General features: G+C 37.9%; 1 protein-coding gene and 1 pseudogene across 9 annotated transcripts in view; one reads left to right on the top strand and one right to left on the bottom strand.

Annotated features, from left to right (window-relative positions):
• EFCAB13 (EF-hand calcium binding domain 13) overlaps window positions 1-21,974 on the top strand; it is a 185,507-nt gene that overhangs the window by 64,290 nt on the left and 99,243 nt on the right. For all 9 annotated transcript variants that reach the window (XM_058702937.1, XM_058702939.1, XM_058702938.1 and 6 more), the window contains 3 exons: window positions 238-309; window positions 5,963-6,106; window positions 9,683-9,757. In XM_058702937.1, the coding sequence (XP_058558920.1) occupies window positions 238-309; window positions 5,963-6,106; window positions 9,683-9,757 (291 nt within the window). The remainder of the gene's footprint in view (window positions 1-237; window positions 310-5,962; window positions 6,107-9,682; window positions 9,758-21,974) is intronic.
• On the bottom strand, window positions 11,925-12,051 carry LOC131498684 (U4 spliceosomal RNA; annotated as a pseudogene).

Here is a 21,974-nt window from a genome sequence, read left to right as displayed (position 1 = left end):
GAGGACCTAGCTCAGTCCGTTGGACTTTATAATAGGTATTTAAAAATTATTGAGTAATTATCAAAATGAAACGAACTGACCTAATTCAGAGACTCATCTAGGGAGACAGGATATGAAAGGAGAAATAGAATTATGATGAAGTGAAGAAGTAATTTTTTTCATAGTTGTATGAAACTATGAATTTACCTTTTATGCAAAAATATAAAGAATGCATGATCTAAAGTCTTTATTTTACAGGAAATGGAATGGTGAAGTTAGATGACTTTATGAGCGCTCTCTCCAAGGAGCAAAGTCTTCCTGAATGTGATGGTAGGTAGGAAATTTATTTTAAAATGATTTGGAGGAAAGAAGTGGTTAGGTTGAAAAGAGGTTCAACTGAACTGAGTTTGTTTTTTGGGTAGATACTTAATAGTTCTGAAATTCTCAGGCAAGCCATGAAAACTTGATGTATTAGGGTAGTGATAGCTAACTTGCTTCCCTCACAGAATTGTTAGATGGATTTTAAAAACTGTAAAGTACTACATAAATGTATAGTAAGGTAATGAGGGATTCCAACAGGTGATTAGCCCCATTTTTAGCAACTGATGGGTGATTTGATTTTTAATTTTTTTATAAGGAACTTGTTTGAATGAAATACTGGTTTTGTTTCCCTTGTTTTAGAACATTTCTAAAAAAAAACTGTATTAAGCTATATTTTACATACATAAAACTCACTCATGCACTAATTTTCATGAAATGTATAGAGTCATACAATCAACACCACAATCAGTTTGTTAAAAATTTTTGCTTGCAATGATTTTGGGTTTTTATGCAAATAATTAAATATTTTTCAGCAAGATTAAAATGAGAAATGAAAGATACTAAGCCTTGCTGTTTTTATTTCCTTTTGTTTATTCATATGCTAAAAATGAAAGATAAGCTTTTTGTGTCTTCCCAAAGGATTTCTCAGATAGAGAAAAATTAATCCAAAGGAAGAGATTTTTCTCTTATACTTACATGAAGTCTCATGTTAAAAACTACATTATTGTGGCGCCTAGGTGGCTCAGTCCGTTAAGCGTCCGACAATTGGTTTCGGTTCTGGTCATGATCTCACAGTTTGTGAGTTCAAGCCCTGTGTTGGACTTCTTGTGGACAACACAGGGCCTGCTTGGGATTCTCTCTTTCTCTCTCCGCCCCTACCCTGTGTGCTCTCTCTCTCTCTCTCTCTCTCTCAAAATAAATAAACTTTAAAAAAAAAGCTACGTTATAATTTGTCACTTATGATGAATTGCTTAAGTGGTGTTTTTAAAGACACTATTAGCAAATTTCTTGAGTGGTTTACCTTGTAATCATTCATTCACGAACTCAGTCACCGTTTCATTGCTGTTTTGTGAAGTAGTGTCTTGGTTGTAGCCGACTCCTCCCTCCCATTTCCCCCATTATACTGTTTTTAAAATTTATCTTATTTTAACGTTTTATTTATTTAAATAATCTCTGCACTCCACATGGGGCTCAGACTGACAACCCCAAGATCAATTGTCTCATGCTCTTTGGACTGAGCCAGCCAGGTGCCCCTAAAATTTATTTTTAATGGTGGTATCTAACACGTAACATAAAATTTGCCATCTTAACCATTTGTAACTGTACACTTCAATAACATTAGGGTTACGTATATTCACACGGTTGTACAACGAATCTCTAGAACTTTTTCATCTCGCGAAACTGAAACTCTATACCCAGTGAACAACAACTACCCATCCGTGCCTCTCCAGCTTCTGACAACCATCATTCTACTTTCTGTTTCTGTGAATTTGCCTACTCCAGATACTTGAGTGGAATCGTATAGTATTTGTCTTTATGAATGAATGGCTTATTTCACTTATCATAATGCCCTCAGGATTCACCCATGTTGTAGCACGTGCCAGATTTTTCTTTCCTTTTCGTGCTAGTATCACATTGCATGTATATGCCACATTCTGTTTGTCCATTCATCCATTAATAGACACCTGTGTTACTTCTACCTGTTGGCAATTGTCACTAGTGCTGCTGTGAATGTGAGTATGCAAATACCTCTTTGAGCCCCTGCTTTCAATTCTTTGGGATATATAATCAGAAGTGGACACAATCCAGGTTTGTAACATTTCCTTCACTCCTAAAATTCTCTTGTGCCCATTTACCGTTAATCTCTACCTCCCTTCCCAGGCAACCACTGATCTGATTTCTGTTTCCATAAAGTTGCCTTTTTTTTAAAAAAACATTTAATATAAATGAAATCATAAAACATGTGGTCTTTTGTGCCTGACTTCACTTTTTTTGAGGCTAATTCATGTTGTTGTATGTATCAGTAGTTTGTTCCTTTGTATGGTTAAATAAGTCCATATTACATTTTATAGGTATATTCCATTTTGTTGATGGTTCACCAATTTATGACATTTGCTTATTTGCAGTTTGGGACTGGTATGCATAATGTTGAAATTAATATTTGCATTGCAGTCTTTCTGTGGACATGTTTCCATTTCTTTTGGGTAGATTCCTAGGAGAATAATTGCTAGTGTATATGGTAAATTTATGTTTTACTTTTAAAGAAATTACCAAACTGTTTTCCAAAGTGGCTACACCATTTTCATTCTCACCAGCAATGTGTAAGGATTCTGGTTTCTTCCTACCCTCCACATTTAGGTATTATATTTTTGTTTATAATCATTATAATAATTGTGTAGTGGAATTTCATTATGGTTTTAATTTTGCATTTCCCTAATGACTGATGATGTCAAGTTTATTTGCACATGCTTACTAGCTGTTCATATATCTTTGGTGAAATATATATTCAAATCTTTTGCCCATATTTAGAATTCCATTTTGATTTATCTATAGTGTTTCAGAGTATATCTCTTTGTATACCTTTTAAAGTTGTTGCTTCAGGTATATATACATAACATCACACTCTATTGGTGTCATCATTTTGCCAGTTCAAATGAAATACAGAAGCCTTATCTCCATATACATCCCTCCCTCCTTTATGATATAATTACCTTAAATATTTCCTTACATATATTTAAAACCACATCAGGTGGTATTATTTTTACTTCAACCATCAAACTTGATTAAAAAATTCAAGAGAAGGAAAGTCTACTATATTTACCCATATTTTGACTTACCATTTTCTTTTTTCCTTCTTGATATTCCAGAGTTTTTTTGTTTTATCCTTTATTTCCTGTTTAAGAACTTCCTTTATCCATTCTTAGGTCTACTGACAACAAATTCTTTTAGTTTCCTCTCATCTGAGAACATCTTGATTTCCTCTTCATTCCTGAAGAATAGTTTTTCTGAATATGGGATTTTACGTTGATAGTTCTTTACTTTCAGCACTTGAAAAATATTGTGTCACTTATTTCTGGCTTCCATGGTTTCTGCTGGAAATTCTGTCATTCAAATTGGTTTTCTTTCCCTATAGTGTTTTTCTTAGGCTGCTTTCAAAATGTTCCCTTGTCTTTAGTTTTCAGAAGTTTAATTATGATGGATCTTGACATGGATTTCTTTGGATTTATCCTGTTTGAAGTCCACTTTTGTCTTGAATCTGTAGGTTAATGTCTCTTGATAAAAATCTGGGAAGTGTGCAGGCATTATTTCTTTGAGTGCCTTTTTAAGTCTCTTTTCTTCTGGGACTCTGATGGACACAAATGTTAGATCATTTTTATATTCCTACAGGTCTCTGGAACTGTTCATTTTTTTCTTCAGTTTATTTTCTCAGTGTTGTTCATTGGATGATTTCAGTTGCTTTCAATTCATTGATTCTTACCTTTCTCTCCTCCTTTCAGCTGTTGAGTCCATCCACTGAACTTTTAATTTCAGTCATCATATTTTTTAGTCATTAAATCAACATTTGGACTTTCTGTGTTGGTGTTTGTGCAAGAGAAAAAGCAGGCAGCTCTCCCAGTCCTCACATACTGTCCCTATACAGGAGAAGACCCCCACCCATCAGCCCAGCCTGATAGGCCCTAGGCCTGTACCACTTTTTTCCTTCCGCAGGCTCTAGGACTGACAAGATAGCTGATGGTTCTTTGGGACGCCCTGAAAAAGTTGACGTGCTGGATAAACTCTTTACCTTTCCAGGAGGAAACTAAGAGCTCGGAATTTTAATCTAATCCTGTGCTGGACAGAGGGGAGGATCACTGCCTTCTACCAGCCCAAGCCATCGCTTTATTCTACCCAAAATACTAGACTGTGCTAGACCCATCAGAGCTCCAAGGCTGGCAAAACAGAAGCCAATCTTCTGGGGAGGCATTTTGGAAAAGCTGAATTTCTGGATATGTGGACCAAACTCTTCTTCCCCTTGGGTGAAGCTGGGAGCTAGAGTCTTTTTTGGATCATATGGTGCTGCATTGGAGGCAGCACTTGTGGGAGGGTGTCCCAAATCTCTGTACCAGCTTCAGTATGTCTGGTTTTGCATTCTCTTGGGATTCAAGAGCCTGTCAGTTAGTTTCTAATTTCTCACAAAAGGAATTTATTTTTTAATTTCTGCTGAATCAGTGTGTTTGTGGGGAGAAGAAGGGTCCAGGGCGTCCTACTCAACCATCTTACTGACATCACTCACAAGCTGTTTACTTTTTTAAAAAAATTGTTTTAATGTTTATTTATATTTGAGAGAGAGAGAGAACGAGAGTGGAAGGGGGCAGAGAGAGATGGAGACAGAATCTGAAGGTTTCAGGCTCTGAGCTGTCAGCACAGTGCTCAACACAGAGCTTAAACCCATGAGTCATGAGATCATGACGTGAGCTGACGTCAGGTGCCCAACCAACTGAGCCACCCAGGTGCCCCATCAGCTATTTACTTTTAAGTGAGAATTTTTTTCATCTAAAAATTCCTTTCACAAGATAGTATCATATATCTTGTTCTACATATTTATACATAAAAATTACCTTTTTAAGAATCATTTTAAGAATCATCTAATTCAGACATCATTTTGATGATTTCTTTGTTTAGTAATCCATAATGACGTCCAGTGACTGCCTAAAGTCGATTAACTCCTGATAATGGCTTTAATGCCCTCCACTGCCCAGCTTCCTCGCTTTACCTATCCTAATCTTCTATTAGAGAAAATCTATTTGAGTTTAGTTTGTTCCAAAATTTACACAAAAACACACCCACATGCATACCTGTCGACCCCCTTAATAATTCTATGTGTTTGTAAGTTATTTTAAGAAAATTTTATTGCATGGGCACCTGGGTGGCTCAGTTGATTGAGGGTCCACTTTGGCTCAGGTCATGATCTCGCCGTTCCTGAGTTTGAGCCCCATGTCTGGCTCTGTGTTGACAGCCTGGAGCCTGCTTCAGATTCTGTGTCTCCCTCTCTCTCTGCCCCTCCCCGACTCATGCTGTGCCTTTCTCTCTCTCTCAAAAATAAACATTAAAGCTTTCATTGCAGTACAAATTTGTTTAAATTTAATGGAGGGAATACTTCCCAAATTTGTGAAGCATATATTCCAAAGTATCATAAAAAGACATGTGGGATAGTTATTTCCAAGTGATAATATTTATGTATACAGAAGATAAACTAAGATTAACCAGGGACTGAGCCATGTATTGCTACAAAACCTTACCCCAATTCATTATTCAGGATTGAAAGTTTTCTACTTATTTCTGTATCTGCTACCGAGAAATAGACTACTAAGAAATTTTAAATTGTTAGAAAATTAAATGGGGAAATTGTATAATATTTTTGTTCCTGTGCACTTAAATTGCAATTAAATTGGCACTTCCTTCGATACAGAGATTATAGCAAAGTAGAATATATTTTTGGCTCTCATTTTGTACTTTGTTGGTTTTCAGTATTAAAGATTCTGGTAATTCTTTTCATATGTAACATTTCTGAAGTTATTTTCTATGCTTGTTTATTTAGTGTTAGAACTAAAATTCATCTTACTATTGGTGTTTTCTTTTTGACTTATATTTAATACTCATTAGCATACTGCTTTATTTTCAGTGTTGACTGATGTCATTAAAGCCATTGATAAAATTAAAGATGAAAATATTGATTATGAGGATATGAATACTTGCCTTCAGCATTTTGGAGTTTACCTTTCTAAGCCAGAATTTGAGAAGATCACAGAGTTGACTGAAGCTGACAGTAAGTGAAAACTGGGTTGACACATGTGAAAAGATGGTCACTTTGCTATTTTTTTCCCTCAGAATAATGACTTTATTTTTTTGATTAGAAAAAAGTCCATTAAAATGAAGTCAATACAGAAAAATACTCAAAAGCACAACAAAACACACAAAATCCCATGATCCAGAAATATCCAGTATTAACAGTCTTTCCAGACATTTTTTTTCCTATAGGCAAAAGTACAAACAAAAAGAAAGTAGAGTTTGTGGTTTTGCTTTCTGACAAGGAAGAGGTCAGGACAGAAGTCATTAAATGGGACAAACGACTCTTTATTATGCCAAAGCCTATAATTCATAAGGAAGGTACTAGTTTTGAGTATCTATACCCTTATAACTTAGCAGAATCTTTTCTAAAGAGAAAGGGTGGTTGTGAGATAGACAAGTGTGTGGGGCTATCGATGAAATAAGAATGGCCATGAAGAGTATGTGAAGAGTACAGGAAGAGTATGTGAACTTTTATTACAATATATTTCTTATTTTGTGTGTATTAAAATTTTTCCATAATGAAAAGCAAAAAAAGAATAGAACAAATGTAAGTTATGTGCCTTACGTGAGAAAATAAGACTTTGTTAAAAGACATTATAGAATACCTAAATAAATTGGAATATATCCCATATTAATGGACTCAGAGACCCCCAAGTCTGCCAATTCTCATAATTAATTTACTTATCTAAAGCAATTCTAATAAAACCCTGACTTTTTTGATGAATTGATTCTAATATTTGTATGCATAAACAAAGATCAAGAGTAGCTAAAACACTCTTGAGGAAGAAAAACGTGGATAGGGTGTATGAGTGGTGTTGGAGGGATCTTGCTACCCTGGATATTAAGACTCATTATAAAGTTACAGTAAGTAAAACAGTGTGAAAATGGCACAGGGATAGAGAAATTGACTGATGGGACAGGATAAGTAACTTCCAAATATATCTACACACATATAAGGAAACATATATAATGAGGTGGCAGATTACTGGGGGGGAGGGGAAGCACCAGTTAATAAATGGTGCTGGAATAATTAATTATTCAAATGTAAAAAATAGAATTGGATCCCTACCTATATATCATATTCAGTAATGATTTCCAGATACGAACACTAAAATTCTCTTTAGAGAAAGAAGAAAAATTTTCTGACTTAGAGTTACAAGGAATTATTTTTAAGATACAAAATCACTAACCAGAAAAGAAAAGATTTATACATCTGACTACATTAAAAATAAGAACTTCTCTTTATTAAAAGGTAATACAAACAGAATGAAAATACAAGCCACAAATGTAGCAAAGATTATTATTTAAAAAAATTTTTTTAATGTTTATTTATTTTTGAGAGAGAGAGAGAGGTGCAGAGTATGAGTGGGGGAGGAGCAGAGAGAGAGGGAGACAGAATCTGAAGCAGGCTCCAGGCTCCCAGCTGTCAGCACAGAGCCCTAAGTGGGGCTTGAACACATGAATTGTGAGATCATGACCTGAGCCAAAGTTGGATGCTTAACCGACTGGGCCACCCAGGCATTCCAGAGTAAAGATTATTTGTAACACTCATAACAGCGAAAGATCATTGTGGAGAATAAATAGGAAACCCCTATAAATTAACAACCCAAGAGAAAAATGGCCAAATTACAAGAACAGCCATTGCCAGATGAAGAAACATAAGTTGCTAATAATCATATGAAGTCTTTTTATACATCATAGTAATCAGGGAAATGCAGTGACCAAATTGGCAAAAATTAAGGTCTGTTAATTTAATTGTTGGTAAATAAGGCAAAAGTGGTAAAAGAACTTTGAAAAACATTATGTAGTATTCTGTAAGGTTTTCATACTTCATGGCTTAGAAAATCCATTTTTTAGTGATACATCCCAGAAAATCTCTGCACTGATGTGCAAGGAGACATGTTTGCTCATAGCAGCTCTGATCTTAATAGAAGAAGGAAGGAAGGAAGGAAGGAAGGAAGGAAGGAAGGAAGGAAGGAAAGAATGAACAAAAAGAAACAACATGATCGGTGATAGAATGTATAAATAAATTGTGGTATTTACCACTGATGCATGATGAAATACTGATAATGTGTACATTAGTGAAAATGAACTATAGCAATATACTATATGGATGGTTCTTGGAAATATATTGAATGAAAAAAGCAAGTCTAGGTTGCTATAGTGTGATTATTTTTATAGAGCTGTAAAACAAAATTAAGGAATATTTTGTTTATCCTGTGTAAAAGTATATGTAAAAAAGCAAGACCTTGGTTAATTTTAAAAAATTCAGCAATGTTCTCTCTGTAGAGAAGCAGTAGAATAGAATGGGGGAAGCACAGAAGCAGATGCGGTGGTGTTAATAATGTTCTTCAACTGTGAGGGAGAGGAAGGGGGAAAAATGTTACAGAGAGGGAGTGAGGCAAACCATAAGGACTCTTAAATACAGAGAACAAACTGAGGGTTGATGGGGGTGGGGGAGAGGGGAAAGTGGCTGATGGGCATTGAGGAGGGCATTTATTGGGATGAGCACTGGGTGTTGTATGGAAACCAATTTGACAATAAACTATATTAAAAAATAATAAAAATAGTAATTTTGTCCTTAAAACAATAATGTTCTTCAAATGGGAGGTGGGTTCAGTGGTTCAGCTAAAACATTTGTGTATCAAATAGACATTATCAAAAATAGGGAATCTATTGCTTTAGAAAGTTATATGTTCCTGTTAGTGAATGTAAATCTTCATTAACTCTAACATTCGCCTAGAATTTTTCAAAGTCTCATTTTTTTCAAGTCTTTAAATATTTGGTTAAGAATACAAAGTAATTTGGTGCTCCTTAAAGTAAACTTCTCAAAGATTCTTTATCTTGGAAATAGGCAATAGGCTGTGCCTGATCTTTTATAGATTAGAATTGGAATTTGATTTTTTTAGTGGGATAAACAAAGGAGTAGTGTTATCAAAAGCTCATCCTATTTATATAAAACCTTTATATGCGGCCTTAGAAAATTCTTAGAAATCTTTATCCATTCTAATATTGGGATATTATATATAATCAAGGAAAGACATTTTCTAAGTATAGAATGACTATTAAAATGTTTAATAGTTTCAAAAGTATACTGGAATAAAGATAACAATGTGAATGGTAGCCTGAGGTGGGAGAAACCAGAGGTCAAGAAAGCTCACTTCTAATCTCTGATCTCGTATTTCCTTTTGTGACCTGGGGGAAAAAATCATGATATCATGTCTAAGTATTTTTAAAAATGTATAAAATAATACACTAATTCTTTACTGACATATCTTTGAGTTGTTGTCAGGCCAAGACAAGATAATGTAAGTTAAAATTAAAAATGTTGTACGCTTCTAACTAGAAGGATTTTGATTAACTTTCCTGGCATTTTTCAGTTTTACTTTCTCCTTGTGTGTTGAATTGCTTTTTCCTCTTAGAACCATATATTTTTAGTGGTATTAGCTGATGGCTATAATCATGTTATCTCCCTATAATTTATTTTACATAAGTCAATAGTTGTCATAATTAACATTTGAAGATATTGAAGAAAGTATTCTTTTCTCCTTAGAAACGAAAAAAGTGAATTTTAAAGATTTCATTGATACAATGATGACCAATACGGAACGCTTCTCTGAAAAATTATGTAAGAACATCACATTTTGTGCTTTTATTTACTTTTTCAAGTTTATTTATTTATTTTGAGAGACAGAGAAAGAGCAGGGGCAGGGCAGAGAGAGAGAAAGGGAGAGAGAGAGAATCCCAAGAAGACTCCACACTGTCAGTTACAGAGCCCAGTGCACAGCTCGATCTCACAAACCATGAGATCGTGACCTGAGCGGAACTCAAGAGTTGGACACACTTACCCGACTGAGCCACCCACCCCAACATATATTGTGCTTTTAGTGGACCAACTGGTGTGACAAACTTTAGAAGAGTGTAGCAGACTAGAAGAGGTAGTCATCCTGTAGGTCATCAGCCAAACAGATGCCTGGCTTACTGCTGATGTTTGGTTTCAATCTTCTCTGTTAATGATTTCTAAATCTCGAGCACTGCCACGTGCAAATGAATTGAAAGTTTTTACAAGCTTCCTGTTTATCCTCACACTTACTATAAAGAGCTAGAACCATGTATATAAAATTCCTTTTTGGAAGATATAAAACGTCTTCCCAATTTGGGGAAGTGATGCCATCTAGTGACTAGCGCTGAGTACTCATATGCAGAATTTCCTCTTTCATTTGTTTATATATTTTTTTCCATCTTCCAATTTATTCAGTAATATTTACTGAGCCATTGTTATATATGCTTTCTGTTAAGCTGATGAGCTGTTAAGATGAGAAAGACAGTCTTGGCCACTCAGAAGCTCACTGTAAAGAAATACAAGGTCCTATATGTATATTTTAAATGGAGTGAAGCTAGTTTAAAAATTGAAGCTAAAAGTAGCATTTTGTTATTTTGTGCTTAGCTGTTGGGTAATAGTGCATTTTAAGTAACAGTTATTTTACCTTACACTAGAAATCAATTTAATTTGCTTTCTATACAAGGTGGAACATAATAGATTAATTGGATGAAGAGATTATTTGCATTGTTAGTCACTTCCTTTATCCTGGGAATTTTAGTTTCATGGAGATAAAAAGTTTTTGTTTTTGTTTTTAAACATTTTTATTATTTTTGAGAGACAGAGAGAGATAGAGCACGAGCCGGGGAGGGGCAGAAAGAGACAGAAACACAGAATCTAAGCAGACCCTAGGCTCTGAGCTTGTCAGCACAGAGCCCGACGTGGGGCTCAAACTCACAAACAGCGAGGTCATGACCCAAGCTGAAGTAGGATGCTTAACCAACTGATCCACCCAGGCACCCCGAGTTAAAAAGTTTTATTAGCACAGAGTTGTATAGTATATTATCTTACTCGTATCTATAGTTAAATTTCCTTTCTTGTTGTTAAATATTGCACGTTTATATTCACTGCTTTCCTTTTTTCTTCATCTGGCTGCTCATTTCTTCACCAGCTTATTGGTTCTGTATACCTCATTGGGACCTTCTATCCATTTATCCCTCAATTTCATCCTTACCCACCAGTCTCCCTGTTTTCACTTTTCTTCCTTATCCACTTGAAAATCTCTGGTCTGTGTACCTCAAATACCCTAAAGTCTTCAGTACCCTAAATTTCCCTTTGGTTGCACCTGACAAAACTCCCACCCCTGGCTTCTCCTCGTGGCTGACATCATTTCTAGAGAAAATTATATAGCTCAGCAGATTGAACACTTTGAAATCTTGACCATCAGTGTCTGGTGGCCCTCAGCACTACCTAGAAATTATGTGATTCCCACCCTCTCCCAGTTAGTTTATTCTTTTACTCTCTGAAATAACTAATTAACAATCTCCATTCTCTCAAACTTCCATTCCTACTCCAACCTTAGCCCTTCTCACATTTAGCAGATAACTTAGCCTTTAAAAGGAAAATAGAAGCCTGTCACTATTTTGAGGATGTTAAGATATTTCCCAATATTTTCTCCTAAAAGTTTTTAAGTTTTTCTTTTTCATAGTTAAGTCTTTAATTCACCTGAAATTGATTTTTATGTTTAGAGTGAAATTGGGATCCAATTTAATTTTTTTCCATAAAGATATTAGCTGGTGACAGTTTTATATTAATTCTTTGAGATTTATGTATTATATAAATTGATTTGGAACCTGACACTCACACATGATAGCCTTGGGATTTAGGTTATCATTGGAGATTTTATTCCTTCTATTCATACCTCTGGCAGAGAACAGGCTTTCTTCTTGAATTCCTAAAAAGGTGACTAAAGTGTTTTTATTAATAATTTTCAGATGGAAAGATTTTCCGGGGCCCTGTCTTTTTTGGGAAAAGTTTTCAATTAGCAATAATCGCACCTCGGATAAACCTCATTGGCTATGATACTGCCACTGTGCAAAGCTGGGCCCTGTCTTTTTGTTTGTTTGTTTGTTTTGTATTAAAATTTTTTTTTTAATGTTTGTTTATTTTTGAGAGAGCAAGAGACAAAGTGCGAGCAGGGGATAGACAGAGAGAGAGGGAGACACAGAATCCGAAACAGGCTCCAGGTTCTGAGCTGTCAGCACAGAGCCCAATGGGGGACTCGAACTCACAAACTGAGAGATCGTGACCTGAGTTGAATTCGACGCTTAACTCTATTATTTTTATTTTATGGATGGGAAAACCACGGCACAGAGGTTAAGAAGTCACATAGCTAATATGTGGTAGAATTAAGATTAGAACTCGGGTAGAGTGGTGCCTGGTTGGTTCAGTCAGTTGAGTGTCCGACTCTTGATTTTAGCTCAGGTCATGACCGCAGCGTTGTGAGATGGAGCCCCACATCAGGCTCTGTGCTGGGCATGGATCCTGCTTAAGATTCTGTCTTGAGAGGCCCTTTGTCAGCTTGGCAGAGTGGTGCCACCCCAGAACCCGGGTGTGTGGAGTGGGATCCTTTAAGACGTTGGGGTTTGAATCCCAGCTGAGTGCCTGGGAGGTGCAGGAGACTGTGGAGCGGGACAAACTGACCAGATCGTGCCTGTGCTGTGCTGTGAGGGCTGCCTGAACAGGGTGGTTTGGTCTAGGGAGGAGAAACTGCAATGATGCCATTTTCCTCCAATCACCAAAATGGTGGGGCTTCAGGGAACAGGACAGCAGGCCCCCAGTGGAGGTTGGACTGCTTATACCAAACCCTGCCTCACCATGCCTGGCAACTGCATATCTGCTGGAGGGAGAATTGACACCCAACCAGAGGGTCCCTCCTCCAGACCAGCACAACCACTGGTTCCAGGGCACCATCGGACAACGGTCCAGCAGTTTTTCATTTTCTGATTTGATTTTTGGTAATACATATTTTCTTTTCTTGTCTTTTCTCCTTCTTCTTCTTCCTTCCCTTATCTATTCTGGTTGTTAATTTGTTTAAGCAGGCATTTTTAATCTATGCATTTTACACCTCTTCTGTATCTCCTCCTTCTTTATTTTTCTCTCTCTCTCTAGATTAAGCCGTATAGTTTCTCTGATTCTCTGCCTGCTCACTTTTTTTTCCTCTTTCCCTGCCCCTGTCATTTCCCTCTTTCTATGGGATAAGGCTTCTTCCACCTCCTCCCCTTTTTAATTTTTTCCAGGGTTACTTCAATGAACAAATCAAAGCACGCCTGGTGGAAGGTCCAAACCACCACTGCGAGTAGGGGTATAAAGCAACCAGAGTCACAACAACAGAGAGCATGCGACACACTCCAAAAACACCTCCTGAAGGGTCAGGCCCTGGATAGTATATGACCCCTTTTTAACATAGTAGTACTCACGGGGGCAGGACACATAACAAACTATTAAAACACGTAAAAGACAGAAAACTAGACAAAATGACTAGACAGAAGAATTCTCAAAAATTCTAGGAAGAAATGACAGCCAGAAAAATTGCTCAAAACAGATATAAACAATATCTCTAAATAAGAATTTGGAATAATAATCATAAGACTAAGAGCTGGGCTTGAAAAAACTATAGAAGACAGCAGAGAATCTATTGCTGCAGAGATCAAGGACACAAGAGATAGTCATGATGAATTAAGAAATGCAGTAAATGAGATGCAAAATAAACTAGATGCAGAGACAGCAAGGATGAAGGAGCAGAGGGAAGAATAAGTGAAATAGAAGATAACATGGAAAATGATGAAGCTGAAAAAGAGAGAGGAAAATATTAGACCACGAGGGGAGAATTAGAGACCTAAGTGATTCAATGAGATATAATAATATCTGTATCATAGGAGTTCCAGAAGAAGAAGAAAGAGAAAGGGGCAGAACATTTATTTGACCAAATTATAGTTGAGAGCTTCCCTAATCTGGGGAAGGAAGCAGACATCCAAGTCCAGGAGGCACAGAGAACTCCCTTCAGAATTAACAGAAACAGGTCAGCCCCAAGGCATATCATAGTGAAATTGGCAAAATACAAAGATAAAGAGAGAATTCTGAAAGCAGCTAGGGACAAAGGGGCCTTAACCTACAAGGGCAGACACATAAGGGTAGTAGCAGACCTGTCCACTGAAACTTGGCAGGCCAGAAGGGAGTAGCTGGAAATATTCAATGTGCTGAATAGGAAAAATATGCAGCCAGGAATCCTTTATCCATCAAGGCTGTCATTCAGAATGAAAGGAGAGATCAAGGCTTTTCCAGACAAACAAAAACTGAAGGAATTCATGACCACTAAACCAACCCTGCATGCACTCTGAGTGGAATGCTGCAAAGACTACAAAGGACCAGAAACATTGCCACAATCATGAAACCTACAGATAACACAATGACACTAAATCCATATCTTTCAGTCATAACTCTGAATGTAAATGGGCTAAATGCCCCAATCAAAAGGCATAGGGTATCAAAATGGGTAAAAAACCAAGTTCCATCTATATGCTGTCTACAAGACACTCATTTTAGACCTGAGGACACCTGAAAATTGGAAGTGAGGGGATGGAGAACCATATATCATGCTACTGGAAGTCAAAAGAAATCTGGAATAGCCATACTTAAATCAGACAAACTAGATTTTAAAGTAAAGATGGTAGCAAATGATGAAGAAGGGCATTATTGTCATAATTAAGGGGCCTATTCATCAAGAAGAGATAGCAATCGTAAATGTTTATGCCCCCAACTTAGATGAATCCAAATTTATAAATTAATCACAAACATAAGCAATCTTACTGATAATAATACGGTAATTGTAGATGACTTTATTTTTTTCAATATATGAAATTTATTGTCAAATTGGTTTCCATACAACACCCAGTGCTCATCCCAAAAGGTGCCCTCCTCAATACCCATCACCCACCCTCCCCTCCCTCCCACCTCACATACATTGTGTGTATATAAACCACAATTTCTTTCTCCATTCATCAGTTGATGGACATTTAGGCTCTTTCCATAATTTGGCTATTGTTGAGAGTGCTGCTATCAACATTGGGGTACAAGTGCCCCTATGCATCAGTACTCCTGTATCCCTTGGGTAAATTCCTAGCAGTGCTATTGCTGGGTCATAGGGTAGGTCTATTTTTAATTTTTTGAGGAACCTCCACACTGTTTTCCAGAGCGGCTGCACCAATTTGCATTCCCACTAGCAGTGCAAGAGGGTTCCCGTTTCCCCACATCCTCTCCAGCATCTGTAGTCTCCTGACTTGTTCATTTTGGCCACTCTGACTGGCGTGAGGTGATATCTGAGTGTGGTTTTGATTTGTATTTCCCTGATGAGGAGCGACGTTGAGCATCTTTTCATGTGCCTGTTGGCCATCCGGATGTCTTCTTTAGAGAAGTGTCTATTCATGTTTTCTGCCCATTTCTTCACTGGGTTATTTGTTTTTCGGGTGTGGAGTTTGGTGACCTCTTTATAGATTTTGGATACTAGCCCTTTGTCCGATGTGTCATTTGCAAATATATTTTCCCATTCTGTTGGTTGCCTTTTAGTTTTGTTGGTTGTTTCCTATGCTGTGCAGAAGCTTTTTGTCTTCATAAGGTCCTAGTAGTTCATTTTTGCTTTTAATTCCCTTGCCTTTGGGGATGTGTCAAGTAAGAAATTGCTACGACTGAGGTCAGAGAGGTCTTTTCCTGCTTTCTCCTCTAGGGTTTTGATGTCTCACATTCAGGTCCTTTATCCATTTTCAGTTTATTTTTGTGAATGGTGTGAGAAAGTGGTCTAGTTTCATCCTTCTGCATGTTGCTGTCCAGTTCTCCCAGCACCATTTGTTAAAGAGACTGTCTTTTTTTCCATTGGATGTTCTTTCCTGCTTTGTCAAAGATGAGTTGGCCATACATTTGTGGGTCTAGTTCTGGGGTTTCTATTCTATTCCATTGGTCTATGTGTCTGTTTTTGTGCCAATACCATGCTGTCTTGATGATTATAGCTTTGTAGTAGAGGCTAAAGTCTGCGATTGTGATGCCTCCTGCTTTGGTCTTCTTCAAAATTACTTTGGCTATTCGGGGCCTTTTGTGGTTCCATATGAATTTTAGGATTGCTTGTTCTAGCTTCCAGAAGAATGCTGGTGCAATTTTGATTGGGATCGCATTGAATGTGTAGATAGCTTTGGGTAGTATTGACATTTTGACAATATTTATTCTTCCAATCCATGAGCACAGAATGTTTTTCCATTTCTTTATATCTTCTTCAATTTCCTTCATAAGCTTTCTATAATTTTCAGCTTACAGATCTTTTACATCTTTAGTTAGATTTATCCCTGGGTATTTTATGCTTCTTGGTGCCATTGTGAATGGGATCAGTTTCTTTATTTGTCTTTCTGTTGCTTCATTATTAGTATATAAGAATGCAACTGATTTCTGTACATTTTGTATCCTGCAACTTTGCTGAATTCATGTATCAGTTCTAGCAGACTTTTGGTGGAGTCTATCGGATTTTCCATGTATAATAACATGTCTTCTGCAAAAAGTAAAAGCTTAACTTCATCTTTGCCAATTTTGATGCCTTTGATTTCCTTTTGTTGTCTGATTGCTGTTGCTAGAACTTCCAACACTGTGTTAAACAAGAGCGGTGAGAGTGGACATCCCTGTCGTGTTCCTGATCTCAGGGAAAAAGCTCTCAGTTTGTCCCCTTTGCGGATGATGTTAGCTGTGGGCTTTTCATAGATGGCTTTTATGATGTTTAAGTATGTTCCTTCTATCCCGACTTTCTCGAGGGTTTTTATTAGGAAAGGATGCTGAATTTTGTCAAATGCATTTTCTGCATCGATTGACAGGATCATATGGTTCTTATCTTTTCTTTTATTAATGTGATGTATCACATTGATTGATTTGCAAATGTTGAACCAGCCCTGCAGCCCAGGAATGAATCCCACTTGATCATGGTGAATAATTCTTTTTATATGCTGTTGAATTCGATTCGCTAGTATCTTATTGAGAATTTTTGCATCCATATTCATCAGGGATATTGGCCTATAGTTCTCTTTTATTACTGGGTTTCTGTCTGGTTTAGGAATCAAAGTAATACTGGCTTCATAGAATGAGTCTGGAAGTTTTCCTTCCCTTTCTACTTTTTGGAATAGCTTGAGAAGGATAGGTATTATCTCTGCTTTAAACGTCTGGTAGAACTCCCCTGTGAAGCCATCTGGTCCTGGACTCTTATTTGTTGGGAGATTTTTGATAACTGATTCAATGTCGTCACTGGTTATGGGTCTGTTCAAGCTTTCTATTTCCTCCTGATTGAGTTTTGGAAGTGTGTGGGTGTTTAGGAATTTGTCCATTTCTTCCAGGTTGTCCAGTTTGTTGGCATATAATTTTTCATAGTATTCCCTGATAATTGCTTGTATCTCTGAGGGATTGGTTGTAATAATTCCATTTTCATTCATGATTTTGTCTATTTGGGTCTTCTCCCTTTTCTTTTTGAGAAGCCTGGCTGGAAGTTTCTCAATTTTGTTTATTTTTTCAAAAAACCAACTCTTGGTTTCATTGATCTGCTCAACAGTTTTTTAGATTCTGTATTGTTTATTTCTGCTCTGATCTTTATTGTTTCTCTTCTTCTTCTGGGTTTAGGCTGCCTTTGCTGTTCTGCTTCTATTTCCTTTAGGTTTGCTGTTAGATTTTGTATTTGGGATTTTTCTTGTTTCTTGAGATAGGCCTGGATTGCAATGTATTTTCCTCTCAGGACTGCCTTCGCTGCGTCCCAAAGCGTTTGGATTGTTGTATTTTCATTTTCGTTTGTTTCCATATATTTTTAAATTTCTTCTCTAATTGCCTGGTTGACCCACACATTGTTTAGTAGGGTGTTCTTTAACCTCCATGCTTTTGGAGGTTTTCCAGACTTTTTCCTGTGGTTGATTTCAAGCTTCATAGCATTGTGGTCTGAAAGTATGCATGGTATAATTTCAATTCTTGTATACTTATGAAGGGCTGTTTTGTGACCCAGTGTGTGATCTATCTTGGAGAATGTTCCATGTGCACTCGAGAAGAAAGTATATTCTTTTGCTTTGGGATGCAGAGCTCTAAATATATCTGTCAAGTCCATCTGATCCAATGTATCATTCAGGACCCTTGTTTCTTTATTGACCGTGTGTCTAGATGATCTATCCATTTCTGTAAGTGGGGTGTTAAAGTCCCCTGCAATGACCACATTCTTATCAATAAGGTTGCTTATGTTTGTGAGTAATTGTTGTATATATTTGGGGGCTCCCGTATTGGGTGCATAGACATTTATAATTGTTAGCTCTTCCTGATGGATAGACCCTGTAATTATTATATCATGCCCTTCTTCATCTCTTGTTACAGCCTTTAATTTAAAGTCTAGTTTGTCTGATATAAGTATGGCTATTCCAGCTTTCTTTTGACTTCCAGTGGCATGATAAATACTTCTCCATCCCCTCACTCTCAATCTGAAGGTGTCCTCAGGTCTAAAATGAGTCTCTTGTAGAAAACAAATAGATGGTTCTTGCTTTTTTTTATCCATTCTGATACCCTGTGTCTTTTGGTTGGCGCATTTAGTCCATTTACATTCAGTGTTATTATAGAAAGATATGGGTTTAGAGTCATTGTGATGTCTGTAGGTTTCATGCTTGTAGCGATGTCTCTGGTACTTTGTCTCACAGGATCCCCCTTAGGATCTCTTGTAGGGCTGGTTTAGTGGTGACGAATTCCTTCAGTTTTTGTTTGCTTGGGAAGACCTTTATCTCTCCTTCTATTCTAAATGACAGACTTGCTGGATAAAGGATTCTCGACTGCATATTTTTTTTTCTGTTCATCACATTGAAGATCTCCTGCCATTCCTTTCTGGCCTGCCAAGTTTCAGAAGAGAGATCGGTCACAAGTCTTATAGGTCTCCCTTTATATTAAGAGCATGTTTATACCTAGCTGCTTCCAGAATTTTCTCTTTATCCTTGTATTTTGCCAGTTTCACTATGATATGTCATGTAGAAGATCGATTCAAGTTACGTCTGAAGGGAGTTCTCTGTGCCTCTTGGATTTCTATGCCTTTTTCCTTCCCCAGATCAGGGAAGTTTCAGCTATGATTTCTTCAAGTACACCTTCAGCACCTTTCCCTCTCTCTTCCTCCTCTGGAATACCAATTATGTGTAGATTATTTCTCTTCAGTGCATCACTTAGTTCTCTAATTTTCCCCTCTTACTCCTGGATTTTTTAAATCTTTTTCTCAGCTTCCTCTTTTTCCATAATTTTATCTTCTAGTTCACCTATTCTCTCCTCTGCCTCTTCAAGCTGTGGTTGTCTCCATTTTATTTTGCAGCTCATTTATAGCATATTTTAGCTCCTCCTGGCTGTTCCTTAGTCCCTTGATCTCTGTAGCAATAGATTCTCTGCTGTCCTCTATACTGTTTTCAAGCCCAGCGATTAATTTTATGACTATTATTGTAAATTCACTTTCTGTTATATTGTTTAAATCCTTTTTGATCAGTTTGTTAGCTGTTGTTATTTCCTGGAGATTCTTTTGAGGGGAATTCTTCCGTTTCGTCATTTTGGATAGTCCCTGGAGTGGTGTGGGCCTGCAGGGCACTTCCCCTGTGCTGTCTTGAATAACTTGCGTTGGTGGGTGGGGCCGCAGTCAAACCTGATATCTGCCCCCAGCCCACTGCTGTGGCCACAGTCAGACTGGTGTGTACCTTCTCTTCCCCTCTCCTAGGGGCGGGATTCACTGTGGGGTGGCGTGGCCCATCTGGGGTACTTGCACACTGCCAGGCTTATGGTGCTGGGGATCTGGAATATTAGCTGTGGTGGATCGGCAAGGTGCACAGGGGCGGGAGGGGCAGGCTCAGCTTGCTTATCCTTCTGTGATCGGCTTTGGGAGGGGCCCTGCGGCACCCAGAGGGAGTCAGACCCGCCGCTGGTGGGATGGATCCGCAGAAGCACAACGTTGGATGTTTGTGCGGTGCAAGCAAATTCCCTGGCAGGAACTGGTTCCCTTTGGGATTTTGGCTGGGGGATGGGCAAGGGAGATGGCGCTGGCGAGCGCCTTTCTTCCCCACCAAGCTGAGCTTTGTCGTCCGGGGCTCAACAGCTCTCGCTCCCGTTGTCCTCCAGCCTTCCCGCTCTCTGAGCAGAGCTGTTAACTTATAACCTTCCAGATGTTAAGTCCCGCTTGCTGTCTGAACACACTCCGTCCGGCCCCTCTGCTTTTGCAAGCCAGTCTCGGGGCCTCTGCTCGGCCAGCAGGCTGCCCCTCCGCCCCTACTCCCTCCCGCCAGTCTGTAGCACGCACCGCCTCTCCGCCCTTCCTACACTCTTCCATGGTCCTCTCGTCTACGCTTGGCTCCAGAGGCTCCGTTCTGCTAGTCTTCTGGCAGTTTTCTGGGTTATTTAGGCAGGTGTAGGTGGAATCTAAATGATCAGCAGGATGTGGTGAGCCCAGCGTCCTCCTACGCCGCCATCTTCCCTGTAGATGACTTTAATACTCCACTTACAGTAATGGAGAGATGACCTAGGCAGAAAATTAATAAAGAAACAATGGTCTTGAATGATACACTGGACCAGATGGACTTGACATATATATTCAGAACTTTTTATCCAAAAGCAGCAGAATACACATTCTTCTCGAGTGCACATGGAACATGCTCCAAAATAGATCCCATACTGGGTCACAAAGCAGCCCTAAATAAATATAAAAGGATTGCGATCATACCATGCATATTTTCAGATCACAATGCTATGAAACTTGAAATCAACCACAAGACAAAATTTGGAAAGCCTTCTAATGCATGGAGGTTAAAGAACATCCTACTAAAGAATCAGTGGGTCAATTAGGCAGTTAAAGAAGAAATTTGAAAATATATGGAAGCAAATGAAAATGAAAATATAACATTCCCAACCCTTTGGGATGCAGCAAAGGCAGTCCTAAGAGGAAAATACACTGCAATCCAGGCCTATCTCAAGAAACAAGAAAAATCCCAAATACAGAATCTACCCTCACACCTAAAGGAACTAGAAGCAGAGCAGCAAAGAAACCCCAAAGCCAGCAGAAGAAGAGAAATAATAAAGATTAGAGCAGAACTAAACAATATGGAATCCAAAAAAACCCAAAAAACAAAAAACACAGTAGAATAGATCAATTAATCTAAGAGGTGGTTTTTGGAAACAATAAACAAAATTGATAAAACCCTAGCCAGACTTCTCAAAAAGAAAAGAGAGAGAACCCAAATAGATAAAATCACAGATGAAAGAGGAGAGATCACAACCAACACCACAGAAATACAAACAATTATTAGAGAATACTGTGAAAAATTATATGCCAACAAACTGGACAATCTGTAAGAAATTGGACAAATTCCTAGACACCCACACACTACCAAAACTCAAACTGGAAGAAATAGAAAATTTGAACAGACCCACAACCAGTGAAGAAATTGAATCAGTTATCGAAAATATCCCAACAAATGAGCCCCAACAAATGGGCCAGATGGCTACCCAAGGGACTTCTACCAGACATTTAAAGCAGAGTTAGTACCTATTCTTCTCAAGCTGTTCCAAACAATAGAAATGGAAGGAAGGCTTCTGGACTAATTCTATGTAGCCAGCATTACCTCGATTCCCAAACCAGACAGAGACCCCACTAAAAAGGAGAATTACAGGCCAATATCCCCGATGAACATGGATGTAAAAATTCTCAACAAGATACTAGCAAATTGAAATCAACAGTATATTAAAAGAATTATTAACCATGATCAAGTTGGATTCATTCCTGGGCTGCAGGACTGGTTCACTATTCGCAAATCAATCAATGTGGTATATCACATCGATAGAAGAAAGGATAAGAACAATATGATCCTGTCAATAGATGCAGAAAAAGCATCTGACAAAATACAGCATCATTAGTAAAAACCCTCCAGAAAGTTGGGATAGAAGGAACATATCTTAA

The sequence above is a fragment of the Neofelis nebulosa genome, chromosome 16, assembly GCF_028018385.1.
Source record: "Neofelis nebulosa isolate mNeoNeb1 chromosome 16, mNeoNeb1.pri, whole genome shotgun sequence".
In the NCBI taxonomy this organism is placed as follows: Eukaryota; Metazoa; Chordata; class Mammalia; order Carnivora; family Felidae; genus Neofelis; species Neofelis nebulosa.
The sequence above is the reverse complement of the archived record's forward strand: the minus strand, read 5'-3'. Positions and strand labels throughout refer to the sequence as shown.